Here is a 12,903-nt window from a genome sequence, read left to right on the forward strand (position 1 = left end):
ATTGAAGCATATATATAAGATATATACATGAATACAATAGATAAACAAATCAAGAATAACTACCAGTCCTGATAGAGTTATATATAAGCTAGGATTAGGGTTTTAAACTTTAAAGTACCTCTTGATCGTGATCTGCAGGTCGAATCTTCTTCTTCTCCTGGTAATCATTACAACCGGTTCGTTTAATCTTCTCCTTATTGTCTTCATAAGGATCCATTTGTGAGCTGATTGAATAAGATAAGATTAAGGAAATCAAGGAGCTAATTAACAGTGAGATGAGCTAGCTAGGGTTTTTTAGATTAGTACAAAAGAAGGGAACAACAAGAGAGAGTGAGAAGAGATAGAGATTGAGGTAAGGTAAGAGATGGAGAGAAGCCTAAATTTAAGGGAGAGAGGGAGAAGAAAGAAATCTTAGGGATTATGTCAAGAGATAAATTCTCTCTAATTAATTACGTTTCCATAATTATAACAGATTTATTTTATTTTATTTTAATTATTACTCAATTTACATTAATTCAATGAATACTGAATAGTCTTTCAAGGAAACCTTCCCACTACAGCTTCTGTTCAGTTTCTTGGTTAGGTGGTCATATATTTTTGTCATGGATTGCTTGCATGATTTACGATATGGACTGCTGAAATCAGCAATAATAAGAATTTATACATTAAACCACAATTTTACATTCATTTATAGTCTATTACATTATATCATTATATATCAAGCATGCCAACACTATATGATTAGAGCACTAGTGGCTAACTATTCATAAGTTTTCATGTGTATGAAGGCTCGTGAATCCTTGTAACATAGAGGAACAAATTATATTATAGACTTTTTTTGAACTGACAATAACATCATATAAGTTTTGCTATTTGAACATTTGATATGAAAAAAAAAACTTAATTTCCTACCTGATAATAGAGTAAATTGAGTCAAAGTCTAATGCGTGGCCACAAGGGTATATTTCTCAATGGAAATCAAAATTTGTACCTTCCAAGTCCATACGGTTTGGCTTAGGGATATTCACATTGGAGACTTTTAGAGTGTCTAATTATAGTATTCAAGTTGAGGTTAACCAATACATATTTGATTTAAGCTTGACCTTGAACTTTATTTTACAAGTTTTAATTGAGCTAATTAAGCTTGAACATGCGTGCCAAAACTATGCATGCTACATTTATTTTAGTTTTTCTAAAACAATTAATCTATATATATATATAAATTTAACAATGTTGATGATCAAAATAGTGATTAAGTTCGTTAAATTTAGGAATGCGATCTTTGTACTTAATTTGGATGTAATATATGTAGCCAGACCAGATACATGCAACTATGGATATGCATATGTATGGAGTAATGTGTGCCTATAAGTATGTTCATCTGTTTGCACCATGGTTCATTGGTCCACTTGGATCAATACTCTCGTGGCCACAAGTTAAGTTTTGACCTAATTTATCATATCGTTATGTGATAAATTTTTGTGCATGTGAGTCTACGGGCGAGTTTAAGTCCAATTCGAACATCCAAAAGATAAATTTGTATGTTGTCATTCTCGATTTAAAAAAATTGCACTATAGGTGTATTTGTTCAATATATTAGTGTAGGCATATTACACTAACCACATCATAAACGTTGGATTTTTGTAATGCATCTGATTCACATACCACGTATATGAATCTAAATGTCTGAAATTTTAGTAATAAAAAGACCAGTGTGATCGCCAAAGCATATATATGTATATGTTTGTGTGTGTATCTATATCTATATATATATATATATATATATATATATATATAAACGTTGTTTCCAGTAGAGAATTTAAGAAGTCAAAGCCCTCATGAATTGCTTAATTTTGAGATATTTGACTTTTTGGTCCTCTTGATTTTCCAAGAGAACAGTCAAAATTCAACTAATCTTCCACACTCTATAAGAGATAACCTGACCATCTCCTCAGTCTTATCTCCTAATAAACCTCTGAGCGAGTCATTTTGTTAACTTTCATGATGAAATGTGTGTGTATAGCCAAAAAAAAATTATTTATTAATGATAGAGGTTTCAAATTATTATTTGCTGTTTCTATTTGTGCTTAGAAATACACTAAATTCCATGAAGTTATCCTCAATAATACTAACTAATTTTTTTTCCCTTTTTTTTAACATTTAGTCTATTTTGATTTTCCCCTCATATACATGAAAAATGCTTCGTTCCCACAATTTAACCCTAATCATACGGCATATTCGATGTTTGATGGATCTTACATTTATGTTCATAGTCGATGAATATTTCATGCGACATATGAATTGAGGGTTAAAATGAGGCACAATATTAAGACACTAGCATTACTCATACTGCATGGACCATCGATGCATCACCGTATTAGTATTCGGAGTTTTTTCTTCGTCTAAAATAGAAGCCCAAGTAACACTCGGGGGCCTCGTGAGGAGCCCACTAATTGGGCTAGGGACCAAACTTCAGGCCCATAATTATTACTATATAATCTTAATTACTTAAAATCTCAACGACAAAAAAAACCGCTTCCCAACGGGTCAGTTGAGCATTTCTGCGTAGAGAACTCTACCTCTGCTTTCCGATTTCGATCTACGAAGAGAAATTTTGTTTGTGGTTGATGATGTTGAAGAGGTGGATGAAGATCTGCTGTGGCTCGTGAAGCTTACGTCTTCAGTTGCTTTTCCAAACCCTCGTAAGCCATTCCAGTTCGAGATCCCTCGTCCGGAATACCATTTCGTCGGAAATAATTCTTCGAGTACGTGACTCGATTTCCTTTCTATGATTTCTTCCAAAGCAGAGACCACCTGCGACAAGAGAAGAAAACATTGAGTCGTTTGCACAACATCCGATGCAATGAAGATTGCAGAGCAATGAAGAAGTGTCTGGTTTTGTGTTTCTTCAGAGAAAGCCCTAATTTTTGTTAATAAACTAGTGCTCTGTATATATTTTTCATCTTTGGGATTTCACATCCGTTAAAAACTATTGAATTGGAATTGCTAGTTGAAATAGAACATGAATTTATGTGGGATTTGCTATATGATCAAGGGTTTCTGGTGAATGTTTAAGTTTGCGACTCCATATTGGCTTCATCTATTCGTTATGAACTGATAGTTTTGTATCTTTTCTGGCTTAAGTTATAAATAAGCTGCTAAGGTTTAGCCCTAAATCTGGACAGTTTATTTGTGGATTCTTAATTCCGTCCCTTGTTCTTCAGAATCTAACTCTTTCAAAGGATTTCTGAGATTAGTTTTTTTTTTTCTTACATTCAAAGTATTGACAATAATCCAAAGTATTACACCTCAATTCAGCTTTGACCATCATTAATATTTTCTGGAATCTGATCATTTTGTCAAAGAATTGCAGTCTACATTGCCATTGTTAACCTACTTCTAAATAATTTGGCTCGCTCTTCCTTGTCTGTTCATCTTAGATATGCCAAACACCTTAGATGCCAATGCAAATGATAAGAACAACATGTTGATTTTTTGAAACTTTTTTTTTTGTTTTTTGCAAAGCTTGGGAGGAATTGTTCTCTTGGTGAATGGAGTTTACCTTATCCATGGTCAATCTTTTCTTAGGATTCTTGCTTAGACACTTCTGTGTCACTCGAGCCATCCAGAAGAGTTGGTAGACATCATGAGACTTGGCGATTCTGGGATCAATTAACTCAAGGTACCTTCTTTCTTTCAGTAGTGGTGTTGCCTGTGATATCATAAATAAATTCTATGAGATTAATTAAACAACCTACACAAAATAAAAACAGAAATCTTAATGGGCCATTTAGATACTCTATTGTTCCCTCAAAGTGCATCTACCCTTCTTTACTCCCGGATTTCAACATTACAAAGCAAATTAGAAAAGAAAAAGAAAAGAAAAGAAAAGAAGAAGAAGAAAAAACCTGGATTTTCAACAACACCTAAAAATGATAGTAGCTCAAATCTTGACATCTGAGTGTAGCATCATTATGATATTAGAATGTCTATTGAGTTATTATGCATTCACAATCGACCTGGCTGAATGGTTGAATAGCAATCCTTCACATCTTTTGTGAACATTCACAGGATGTGCGGAACAAATTTAGTAGATGTTGTGGGATTTTCAAATGGGGAGGTCTTCCCCAAGATATCCATGAATACTTATTCAGCACAAAAGGCTTATATTAATTATGTATCTAGTAAACTTGAAAACTAAGAATGTTAATTGAAATAAAAAGTTTGGTTGTTACCCATTCCACAAGGCTCTTTTCCCCTTGTATCATGTCTGTAGTCTTTATGCCTGTGATCACCTCCAGCACAACCACGCCAAAGGCGTAAACATCTGTCTGTGTTGAGAATTTCCTTTTCTCTCCATATTCTGGTGCCAAGTATTGAGAAATTCTAGCTGTTGTTCCCTCTGAGATATGATGCAATTGTGTGCTTGGAAGCCCAAAATCTCCAAGCTGATAAAAAAACATTAAAAATTCAGAATGGTATTTGATGTGGAAACTATTTTCAAATGTATCTTTAGTTATTCCTAAAAATTGTATATTTAATTATATATAATGTTTTTATGGCATCTAAGATTTGCAGCATACCAGTGGTTCAAAATCATGTTTTAGAAGAATGTTACTTGTTCTTATATTTTTGTGAACTATGTTGCTTTCATGTAAGTAGTTGAGACCCCTGGATGCACCCAGCAGTACTGTTGTCCTTTCCATCCAAGCCAGGGGCTCTGCATCATACCACAAATTTGTCTAGTGTTAACCTCAAACCTCTTTTAAAGTGCTTGGGAAGTACCTGAGTTAATAAATCATGTATCATAAATAAAAAATGCGCACTTTTAAACTCTTTTTCACTTACTTGATAGATGTTGGTCAAGAGAACCATTGCACACATACTCGTATGCAAGCAGCCTGTCATTTCCTTCCTTACATGCTGCCAGCAGCTTGGTTATGTTTTTATGTCTAGCTTTGCTGAATTTGTGGACTTCAGAATCAAATTTCTCTTCTTCTATAGAGTTTAAAACTTGATATTGTTTAACGAAAATTTCTTGCCCACATTTTAGCTGACCTCTGAAAGAAAATCCAAGTCCTATGGACGGAGAGTTCTTTCTTGAAAACCAGTCTGTCGCAGCTTGGATTTCAGCGTACGTGAAGTCTGTTCTCCATCCTGTATTTGGCTGTCGATTATTGCAGATGACGCATGTTGACTCTTTAAGCATTTGCTTAGATTTTATTTGCTTCATGGTGTCATTGGTGCTGTTGCTTTGTGTCAATTCTTGAACCTCACTTGCTTGACCATCTTCTGTTTGGCCTATCACCAGTTATCATATATTATGATTGCCCATAATAGTATCTAATATTAGATTGGATTTTCACTTTAGGTGATGTCCCTAATACTTAGGAATACTCCCTTAGGTGCATCAGAAATTTGCTTTATACATTAATCCTCTGTCCTTTATAGCCACTCTTTAAAGACAAGAAGAAAGTGGAAAAACTAAAAAGAAGAAGAAAAAAGTCGTAAACAAAGGAAAAGCAGCCAATAAATGGATGTATCAGCAGAAATTATCTTAGTCTCATGATGAGAGAAGAAATTAGCTAGGTGCACAAGGCTCTCTCAATGCTGGTGGAATCTGATTATGGTGGATGTATGCAGTTATTGAGATGCTGTTTCTCTAGTTTAACAAATATATGGTATAACAAATATTTTCCTTCTTACCTGTTGGCAGCAGTTCAACGCTGAAAAGATCTTTCTCTTCTGGGAGTCCTGGCACCATTTCATCGTAAGTGAATTTGCTGTTACGTCTTTCGTCACCTATAAACTTGTTACTTTTCATTGCTCTGGGTCCTCTCAATTGCTTAATCTTGTTATCACGCTTGATCCTCGATATTCCACATGAAAGGTTCTCCAGGAAGTACATTCTGTCTTTTTTCATCTGCCTGTATTGCAAAATTGAATTTAGATCACTAGTAAATCGTGTCACATAATCAGCTATGTATCCTCAGTACTGTAGTTATTGTTCTACGATAATCAGATTATTTAGTGGCAATTGCCCTGTTACTCTGGCTATTGTTATCTGACTTGAGATTATAAGTTCTTGTTCAAAAACTTTAAGGAACTTAGATGCACTCCACTAAGCTCCAACTTTTTTTTCCCAACTTATTTATTTCTTGCACACAAGCCAAGGGAAACTCTATTGCAGATTTTAAGTTTCTGAAACACATACACTATCATAGTTTCAACTAAGCTGAGCTTTGTTTATGTAGGCTGTAGTGGTTTATCTTTGCAGTGTCACTGGCAAGGTCATCTAGTGACTCTGTCTTCCAGATTGTAGGAAAACTACCAGCTTTGCGTGACTTGTCCTTTGCCTACCTGTCAAGTATCACCCATGTGGCCTTCAGATTTCCTGCCATTTCTAATGCAATTGCACTTGGTGAAGGTCCGCTTGCCACCTCTATCTTAAATTCAACCTGAGAATTTCACAAGGCCAAAAAAAAAAAAATTCTTATTAGCACTTGTGCTGCCGAGATACTCTGTCCTGTTTTCTAATTTTATGCTTTTGCTAATATACCTCCTAAAAGGATTTATCAGTTTTTAATAAATAAAAAGTCTTTGCCTTGGCTCAAATACATCATGGATGAATATTTTTTTGCATTGAATATTAAGATGAGCTGGATTGAAGTTCAAAAATAATGGTATTGCTTTCATGGCTGTTCTCTGATTGGGGTCTGTGTTCAATGGTGCAGTTTGCAGCAGGTGCTTCTTTGAGGCTGAAAGAATCATACAGTGAAATTGAAAGGCAGGTAGATGGCAGTTAGATACCTTCTGGATTTCGTACATTTTAGCAATCTGAACAAGTTCCACATTGTTCTCGTATTCTTCCCTCTTCCTTGCTTTTTCTAGGGCAACAATTCTCTGGTTGGTTCCGATGATTGGATGTGAATCCACTCTGCTTTTGTATCCCACTACATAGATCAATCAAAATATGACCCAAAAATTAGTAAATAGATAAGTGTATCAAAAATATTTCCTTATTGTTTGACTGGAGGTTCATGGTAGTTTCTAATTCTGATTTAATCATGCATTTTTTGTCTCCCTTGTTTCAGGAGATAGAAAACATGAATATGTTTGCAGAGCTTCCTAGCTTTCATGAAGGATAACGTACTAGGGTTATTAACCTGCTGAAGAATTCCTACGAGGATGAACACATCTCCAGGCTTCAGTGATAAGCCGTGCAGTGCCCACCTGATAGCACCTGGACTGACTTCCTTTGATGCATCCTGGATCAACACCACCCTCTGAGCTTCCATGGATATGGCTGCTCAAAACTCAAAAGCTGTGACTGGATTCTGGAGTTCCTACAAGCCGGAGCAAGAAATATGTAACCCGGAACAATGGCCTAAAGGATTCTGGGCCTCGGGGATATCTAGGCATGTAATTAATGACGGCAAAATAATTGCTAAGAACAACCAATTCACCAATGTACAGGAGAGATGGTCCAGTCTAAAGTATCAACTCTTGCTTTGTAAATGCCAATGCGACCAAAACAAAGTCGCATAAGAACACAACCTAAATAGGATTTTATTTTTTCGTTGCCAGTAACCCTTCAATGCAAGATTGGTGAGTATAATAATCTGGTTGGGTCCATCTGTGTGCCACGTGGCATCTGAAATTCCCCTTAAAATGTGAGGTTTGTAGGGAATTAGTTAGTGCCTCTCAATTTCATACTAATTGGTTTAAATTTGATTCTTATTATATGATTGTATCATTCAATCTATATCTAAATTAAGAAAGAGAAAAAGTTCATGATGTGCACAGTCCGAGCAACAGCTAGTATATTGTATATAGCACTACAAGTGAGCCATTGGTTGAACGGAAATGACATTGCATGTAAGAGATCACCCACCTATTAGATCCGTAGATCGTGGGTTCGAATCTTACCCCTTCCCCTGTTTCAAAAAAAAATATATATATATATAACACTAATAAAAATAAAATATATTGAAAACGAGTGAAAAATCAATTATTATATCTTTCTTTATTTAGCAATTTGTTGATAATACGAGGGCTAAATCTGATTCTTTTTATGATTATAATCAATCAATCTCTTTCTAAATTAATAAATTAAAAACTAAATCCTTGTGATTAACAATCATATTTGCTATTGAGAGTTTGAAACATCACCTCACCAGGGTTGCTGCTTATCAATCACATGATTCACGTCGGAAAGTGGAACAACTTGTTCAAATATGGGCTCCAACCGGGCCTTCTAATTGACGGTAATAGCCCTTTCTTTGCCCAAGTCCGGCAAAGAAAAGGCCATCATCTGCCGCTTGTCGGCCCATAAATGATGACATAGCAATGGGAAACTACTGGATTGAAGGAAGAACCTGCGGCTTGTCCAACAGTTGCTGGTAAATGAAATTCAAAAAATTATCATTCGCAGATACTCTTTTTTTTCCTCGTATACTTACATCTACCACAGGCCCAGTATTTGGCAGCATTGAAGTGGGCCTGTTTGAATGTGAGTTGGAAAGCCCAAGCCCACACTATACAGGGTCTAAGACGCGCGTGTACGATACGCGAGAGGTGCCAGCAGTGTTGCTGGACCGAATCCGAAGTATATAGCTTTATTTGTGTCAAATTGGGCTTTGATGTGGGATTTAAGATCCGTTATAACATAGCGTTTTCAAATTCAAATTACATTCGCAAGTGCGCGAATCAATGGTAATATAGAAGTGACAAATACAAGTCTCGTATCTGCAAGAACTGAATATTAAGTAACTGTAATTCTAACTCTTCGTAACAAAGTGAACTGAGAATCCGATTTCACCAACTCTATTGTATTTAAATTATTTAGACGATAAATATTAATCCAAAATGATATGTGTCCATAATTTTGGTGTCCATAAGTGTCCATAATCTAGATGGCATGAGAAGAAGTGTGGGGACCATTTAGTATTAAATGATCCCTTACACTTCTTCTTATGTCACCTAGATTATGGATAATTATGGACATGTAGTGCTTCCGAATATTAATTCATTCATGCATATCAAAGATCAAGTCCCCTAATTTATGTAATAGTCATGGGCATATAATTTACCACGTCTGTCCTTAATTGCAACCATCCATGACATCTGGATTGACTAGGACAATCAAGAACGCATTAGGATATTTGGTAACTTACGTAACGATCACAAAGCCCTAACACATGACATTTATGTCTAAGTAACTCCGGTATTAATTGCAAGAAAATTGTCTCAAATAGGACATGGACATCTATCGCAATTTGCATCAGAATAATCAAACCTAGATGGTAGCTAAGCATCATGATTTAATTATCAATAAACATAGCTAATTAACACTTGACATAGCATGAACAAACTAACAATTCATCAAACCAAAATTAGGGTCAGTTTGGTAAGGCCCTTTTAGTAGCATTTATACTACTATGCTACCTCTCATCCAAACAGGTATTTTTGGCACATAATTCAAGACATTTTTTAACAACATTTTCTACTACTTTTCACATGCTACTTGCTGAAAACATGCCGGTATTGCATAGAGACTTTAATTATAAATATTGTTATTTTATGTTCTGTAAAAGTGAAACAAATATTAATATTTTATGGTTAAGTAATGCTACAATGGTTCCCTAGATGTAAGGAATCATTGTAGCAAGTCTTGATAATAGGGGATATTTAGGGAATCTGATGCAGGAGTGTTTTTTGACAAGTTCTCTATATTTGTTCCCTATTTTATAGATAGACTTATGTTTAGGTAATCTGATGTGGATGCTTTTACCCTCTTCATCTACGACGCGATGGTTGAGCAATAATGAACACGAATGATTGACACATGTACACGACTTAAAATATGATTTTCCTCTTCACGATTTCTCTTTCCCTCTCTTATCACTTCAATCATTATATCTGTTGGTGCTGAGTATGTCGAGAAAAAGGTCTCGAGCAGACAAGTAAAACACATCCATCGCCATCTCCATTGCATTCTCCAGGGTTTTTCAAGTGAAGATTAGATCTTTTAGAATTTACTGCATTACCTTGCATACGCTGTGAATTTTTGATGGTTTCCTGTATTTCTGGTATTGCATAATCTGTGATCTATAGTCTATGGACTATAGAAGATGTTTATATAGCTTGATGCAATTTCCACGAACTGAATTGATGGTTTTCTGTCGTTACTGTAGAACAAAGCACCATGAATTTCACAATCAAAGGTGAAGCCACAGCGTATTTTTATAGTTGTCCTTGCTATATCCCATGTTCTTTATAGCGTCCTCACCATTGCATTGACAGATTGACTAAAGCCAAGGCAAATGTGACTCACCCAAATCTATGACCCCACTTGGATAGGCCTGATGAACTGCTTGTGAAAGGTTGATCAGATCCAGAAGTGGGAGGTTTGGGAATCAGAAACATCGTCCATCGAGTATCAATTCACAAATGGTAATCCTATGTTTTCTTTTTTTTTTTAAGGTTCATATCCTATGAATTAATTTCTGGAATTGTTAGGTCTCACAGCTAATAAATGTGGCTCATACATGTGTGCACAATGCATCAGTGTGTGCCTCTACCTTAGACAATTCAAAGTCAGCATAATTGATAGGCTATCCCCTCTTGCTACTTGAAGGATAGGGTGTCATACCTTGATGGCTTATTGTTCTTTTGCTTGGCTGTTAACTAAGTGGTTTGTGGCTTGGTTCCTGGGTTTCTTTGGTTTTTCTTTTGCTTGACTGTTAACTAAGGGGCTTTTAGACAAAGCAGGAGGAGTCACTATGGAGCGGGGGTCGATCTGGAGCGGGTCTGATATGGAGTGGAGTATCTATTTCTTTTCCCCTTATCTCAAAGCATACTGAAACTATGTTAAATGGAGTACCTAAGATTTCTCTTGCATTGTACATGATGTGTTGTGATTTCTCTTATATGTTAAATGGAACAGTAAAACCATGCATCAGTATCAATCCCAAAACCCCAAATGCAAATTCTGGTTTATGATTTGTAAATTTTGTTGAAGCACCAACAGAGGTTCAATAGATGGAAAGAGGTTAAGTAAATTTTGCCAAATAGATGGAAAGAGATTCAAGTACATTTACTATTTCTTCGCCTTTTTCTGGCTATTGCGAGAGTGCTTTTGGTCATTGTGCATTTCTACGTCCCTCTCCTCAATCCTGCAGCTATTTCATCTTGGTCCACTCAAGGTATGAGGTTTCTCTCAATTTCTTCTAAGCAAAGGATGAAGGCATTATCCGACAAGTGCAAACCATTCACCTTCTCAAGTAGATTGTTGGAAGATTGATCGGCCATTCCAAATCGTGATTCTGAAGATCTTTAAATGCCCGAAATTGTCCTAAACTCAAGTGGGTCCAATTCAAAACGACACAAACTTGTTAGAAAAACGACTTGAAAGTTTTTGGGAGTATAAAAGCATAGATTTTTAGGGTTTTAGGAACTTTTCACTTTTGGAAGCAAAATCAAGGGTTTTGGAGCTGCTTCTACAGCAGCCATTGTGTTGGAGCAAGGGGAATCCAGGGGTTTCTCTTTATTTCTTCCTTGTCTTGTATTTAATAACTGCTATTTTGGATTTTGATTTGTATTCCTTGGTTATGAGGAACTAATCCTCTAACTAGGGGTCCTAATGGAACCCCTATTTGAAGATTGAATGAAATTGATTTATTGTTCTTGAATCTCTCTTTGTGTTATTGATTTTCTGTGGATGTGCTTATTGCTTTCAAATGCTTGATCACCATTTGAATGATTTTGAGCCTAGGTTGAGACCGGAAGGATATGCCTAGGGTTGCAAGAATCCATAGAGAACATAGGTTGCATGAACCATAGGAATATAGGTTTATGACTTATGCAATTGTTAAATGATTTCCATTGTTAGTTTTCAATATACTAATCCGAGTGTTGGAAATAACAGAGATTTATATTGAGAACACTTTCGGTGTATCTAGGAATAGAACATTGAATGGGTTGGGAAATCGATTGTCAACAATTAAATTGAGAATTGTGAATTAATGAATCGATGGAATTCGATTGGATAAGAGGTGGTGAAATTAGGAACCCTATTGTTTACTTCTCTTGAAAACTCAATTTCTTGTTGTTGTTTGGTTAATTACTCAAATTGTCATTTACTTAGTAATCTTTTAAGTACTTGTTTAGCATTAGATAAAATATAATCAACAATTCGCATTGCCATTTTAGTGTGCTAATTACTTGGATTAACATTGAATTGAAATTGTCAACATATCTTCGTGGGAACGATACTCTATTCACTCTTTATTACTTGTGCGGCTTGTCCGCTTGCGAATAATTCACATCAAGTTTTTGACGTAATCCTACTCTCTTTGACAAGAACTAAAGAGGCTGAATTTGAAACAAGCAAGGTGAAAAGTAGTTTTGAACTTGAGCAAGAGGAACTTGTAAAGGTTCCAAGGTTCAAGGTTCAAGGCAAGGCCTTTGAATAAGAAGATATTTGAAAGCAAAGGGGAGCTGGAGATTTTCTGCAATGGGAAAAAACAAGTAACAAAACCTCAAGAATTTCATTTTGCCATGTATGAGAGGATTCCACTGGCCGCTGCAGTTATTGATCTGTTAGTGTTTGATAAGCTACCGTTGAATTCGGAATCAAACCATTGCCTAGAAATCCAACACTCAATCCATTCCACCTCCACCTCCACACAAAGGAAAGAGGCGTTCAGAAAGAGAGGAAATATGTGACTGAAATTATGCAGAATCAATTGGAAGATGAAAGAGCAAGGATTCCCAGGGCTAAACCTTATACCACTGGCACTGACTATCCTGTGATTCCCCAAAACCTGGGCCCAAACAATGCGTAAAACCTGACCCCAAGCAATGCACAAAACCTTAGCCTTTCCAGCTGAAGACTTCTGG

The 12,903-nt window shown here is 35.9% G+C and overlaps 1 protein-coding gene and 1 long non-coding RNA gene across 2 annotated transcripts; one reads left to right on the forward strand and one right to left on the reverse strand.

The window, feature by feature from the left end:
• Positions 1–2,317: 2,317 nt before the first annotated feature.
• Positions 2,318–7,677, reverse strand: LOC120001778 (PTI1-like tyrosine-protein kinase At3g15890). Its single transcript, XM_038850239.1, has 9 exons — positions 7,154–7,677; positions 6,811–6,953; positions 6,361–6,458; positions 5,707–5,927; positions 4,849–5,301; positions 4,584–4,720; positions 4,236–4,448; positions 3,563–3,712; positions 2,318–2,814 (listed from the first exon to the last, which is right to left on the reverse strand). The coding sequence occupies exons 1-9, from the start codon at positions 7,296–7,298 to the stop codon at positions 2,548–2,550; spliced, it is 1,827 nt and encodes a 608-aa protein (XP_038706167.1). The 5' UTR covers positions 7,299–7,677; the 3' UTR covers positions 2,318–2,547.
• LOC120001779 lies at positions 2,760–7,225 on the forward strand. The gene is made up of 5 exons (XR_005469038.1): positions 2,760–2,895; positions 3,589–3,682; positions 6,255–6,427; positions 6,735–6,861; positions 7,095–7,225. It is a non-coding gene; the product is annotated as an uncharacterized LOC120001779 (long non-coding RNA).
• Positions 7,678–12,903: the final 5,226 nt, after the last annotated feature.

The sequence above is a fragment of the Tripterygium wilfordii genome, chromosome 7, assembly GCF_013401445.1.
Source record: "Tripterygium wilfordii isolate XIE 37 chromosome 7, ASM1340144v1, whole genome shotgun sequence".
In the NCBI taxonomy this organism is placed as follows: Eukaryota; Viridiplantae; Streptophyta; class Magnoliopsida; order Celastrales; family Celastraceae; genus Tripterygium; species Tripterygium wilfordii.

Excerpts from the sequence above, each read along its gene's own strand:
- LOC120001778 (XM_038850239.1), bottom strand. The coding sequence starts at position 7,298 with ATGGAAGCTCAGAGGGTGGTGTTGATCCAGGATGCATCAAAGGAAGTC. Across the intron at positions 5,928-6,360 it reads ACATGGGTGATACTTGACAG|GCAGATGAAAAAAGACAGAA; the intron begins GTAGGCAAAGGA and ends TTTGCAATACAG. Across the intron at positions 4,721-4,848 it reads TCTTGACCAACATCTATCAA|AGCCCCTGGCTTGGATGGAA; the intron begins GTAAGTGAAAAA and ends GGTATGATGCAG.